General features: G+C 36.1%; 1 protein-coding gene across 1 annotated transcript in view; it reads right to left on the bottom strand.

The window, feature by feature from the left end:
- LRCH3 (leucine rich repeats and calponin homology domain containing 3) overlaps positions 1–3,098 on the bottom strand; it is a 119,834-nt gene that overhangs the window by 19,062 nt on the left and 97,674 nt on the right. The window contains exons 16-18 of the mRNA XM_019652120.1: positions 3,001–3,096; positions 1,560–1,678; positions 793–930 (exon numbers count right to left, since the gene is read on the bottom strand). Coding sequence (XP_019507665.1) covers positions 793–930; positions 1,560–1,678; positions 3,001–3,096 — 353 coding nt within the window. The remainder of the gene's footprint in view (positions 1–792; positions 931–1,559; positions 1,679–3,000; positions 3,097–3,098) is intronic.

The following is a 3,098-nucleotide window of genomic DNA, read 5'->3' as shown; positions in this document are numbered from 1 at the left end:
CCCTGTAGTATTCTTTCATAATCAAAATTTGAAGAAGAAAAAAAGGAGTGTGTGTCAACCCAAAGCTTCCTCTTTCTTTTGAAGGTTACCACCATGATGCTGACATTCAGATCTGACCAGCAGTCTAAAGAAAACCTGCCAGTCATCTTGAATGCATCTTGTCCCTTATTTCCACTAGATCATGTCAATTCTACTCCTAAAATAGATTCATCATTCTAAAATGCAATTATAACCATATTATTCCCCTCAAAATGTTCCAGTGTTTACTATCTACACGAAGATAAACACTTCTAACTCCCTGACATGGAACATGAGGCCATAGTCACATGGCCCCTGGCTTACCTGTCTAGCTGTATCACCCACTATTTGTACACCTTGTGCATGATCTATTCTGAGCAACTTAAGAATTCCTTGACTATGCCACGATCATCCTCATCTTCCGAATCACTGAATTCTATGCCCAGAATGGCTTCCTCCCTCCCTGTAATGCTGATGAATTTCTACAATTTAACTCTTCTGGAAAGGCTTTCCTGGACTCTTAAAGCAGAATTAAGAACTTGTTTTTTTGTATTCCTACGGGTACACCTATTACAAACCTCTCCTCTAACATTTATCACACTGCTATAAGTTATTGTTTATGTGCCTGCTTTTTCTCATAGACGTGAGACCCGGGAAGGCAGGGACTGGACTATTCACATTTACACATTTGTCCCTAGCGTGCTGCACAATGCCTGCCATTGTACTTAATAAATGTCTGATGACTAGCCAACATTTTTAACATTACAAACTTACTACAGCTGGTGAGGGAACGTGAATGCTTGGGACAGATCGAGGCCGCACGTGATTGGCCAAATGGCAGAGAACAACACCATCGGTTAGAGCTGCTCCCAGATCACAAGGCAGAGACACTTTCAACCGGTGCTCGATATGCTAAAGGACAGGAAGACATGTCATAGGTTAACTGAAGACTGGTGACACAAAGGACATACTGGAGTCACAACGGAATACATTTAATTAGAAATCAAGATAAAAAGCAAGTAACTTAAGTACCACAATCCCTATTTTATCCTTCTAAGTCAGTAGGTTAGGGAGATTGATTACATAAGTATGGCAGCCAGGCCACTGTAGTGCAAAGTACCACAAGACAAATTCATTTATAATTTCCTGATTAAAAACAAAAACAAAAACCACTAGATTTTCTTTCAACTCCAAAATAAAATAAACACTATATATGATGTGTGATATGTATACGTGTACATACATGTAAATTATTATTACTGTTACAAGATTTCTTTACAACATGAGGCAGAAAAACAATTTTAAATGAGTAGGGCCAGGGATTAAGCTTTATAGAATAACCCATCTCATTTCCTTAGTAAGTAGCTGAAAAGAATTTCCTTAATAGCAAAATTTCTTTCACATTCATCACACAATGGGCAACACAGTATACAATGGGGACTTGTTTATTCTATTAAAATTTATAAGTGAATAAGTGATAGCAGGATTACGGGCTATAGCAATATCAATGAAAAAGTGTAATTCCAAGGTAATGTACATACTTTCCGCAGTTGATCTATTAATTCCAGCTCTTCTTCTCTCTGCCTTGAATTTTGTCTTGTTATGGAATCTGTAGAATCAGTGGTAGGTGCAGAAGATGAGAGCTGGGGTGAAACATGACCTAAAAAACATGAGTATGTAAGACAGAGAGGCAATTGCCAGTGCTGGAAAAATACTTCCATCTACCAGATCACAGTTTCCTTGCAAGTATAGCACTTTCTACTTCTGGATTAATTCTTTAAAAAAAGTTTTTATTCTGGAAATTTTCAAATACACACAATAATAGGGAGAACAGTATAAAAAAAAAACACAAATGTCCATTACCCATTTGGCTCAACTACTTTTGTGTGATTGATTACACCCACTTAATAATGTTTTTATTGAAAAAATAACAGAGAAAATTACAAGTCATAAACAAACAGCTCAATAATTATCATCACAAAGTGGACACAACCATTATCAACACCCAGAAGCCCCTCTCAAGCTCCCCACCCACCAGTACCCAAAGGTTACTTCTAACACCACAGGTTCTAATTAGGAACTTCCTGACTTCTAACACCACGGATTAGTTTTGTCCATTTTTGAGCTTTCAATACATGAAACCATATTTATGTATGTATGCTATTGGGTCTGCCTTCTTTTGATCAACATCATGTTTGTAAGATTTATCCATGTTATGTATATTCATTTGTTCTTTTTCATTGCTTATATGGTATCCCACTGTATAAATATACCACAGTTATTTATCCATTCTATCACTAATATTCAATTTGAGACTATTATGAATAGTGTTGCTATGACTATTTTTTGTACACACGTTTTACCATATATGTGTACATATTTTAGAAAGCAAAATTCCAAATCATAGTATGTACAAATGTTCAACATTAGATAATGTAAACACTTTTCCATACTAATTTACAATTCCACCAAACATTGTGTCTCTGATTTGATTTTAAATCTCACGGTAAACGCATCTATCAGTTAGATAAAAGTACTTATTATGGACTTCAAATGTTTGTTTCGAATTCCAGGTAAATTCTTTGGGGACCAGGCAGAAATTTATCATATTAACTAACAAACACAAGAACTAAGTAGATTTTTTAAAATTACTGACTTATTTAAGAACACAGAAAACAGCTTTTATCAACAGAAAACTCTAAGAGCTCATTACAGAGAGAAGGAACATTCTCTGAAACTCTGAAAAAGTATTTTATTTGTTCAAACACTATCACCTACTTTTAGGTGCTACTAAGAAACTTTCGAATTAAAATATATTCAGAACAAGAGTCTCCTGCTTTAATGTCAGTGAGATCACAGATAACTGCAGAGTTTAAAGCATTTTAGCAAGGTGACACCTCAAGGTAGAAGTTTAAAAGTATGTAACAGTTAATGTCATTGCATCAAGCCTCCCAGGGTCCCCTTTCAGTCACTACCTCCTACCTTTATTTGTTTCTGCCCTGACCGCTGCTCGAAAAAGGAAGCTTTCAGGGCGTTGAGGCTGGTTTCTTTGGATAGCAGCAGGAAAAGAATATGCAGCG

This window comes from Hipposideros armiger, unplaced genomic scaffold, assembly GCF_001890085.2.
Source record: "Hipposideros armiger isolate ML-2016 unplaced genomic scaffold, ASM189008v1 scaffold_8, whole genome shotgun sequence".
NCBI classification, from domain to species: Eukaryota; Metazoa; Chordata; class Mammalia; order Chiroptera; family Hipposideridae; genus Hipposideros; species Hipposideros armiger.
The sequence above is the reverse complement of the archived record's forward strand: the minus strand, read 5'-3'. Positions and strand labels throughout refer to the sequence as shown.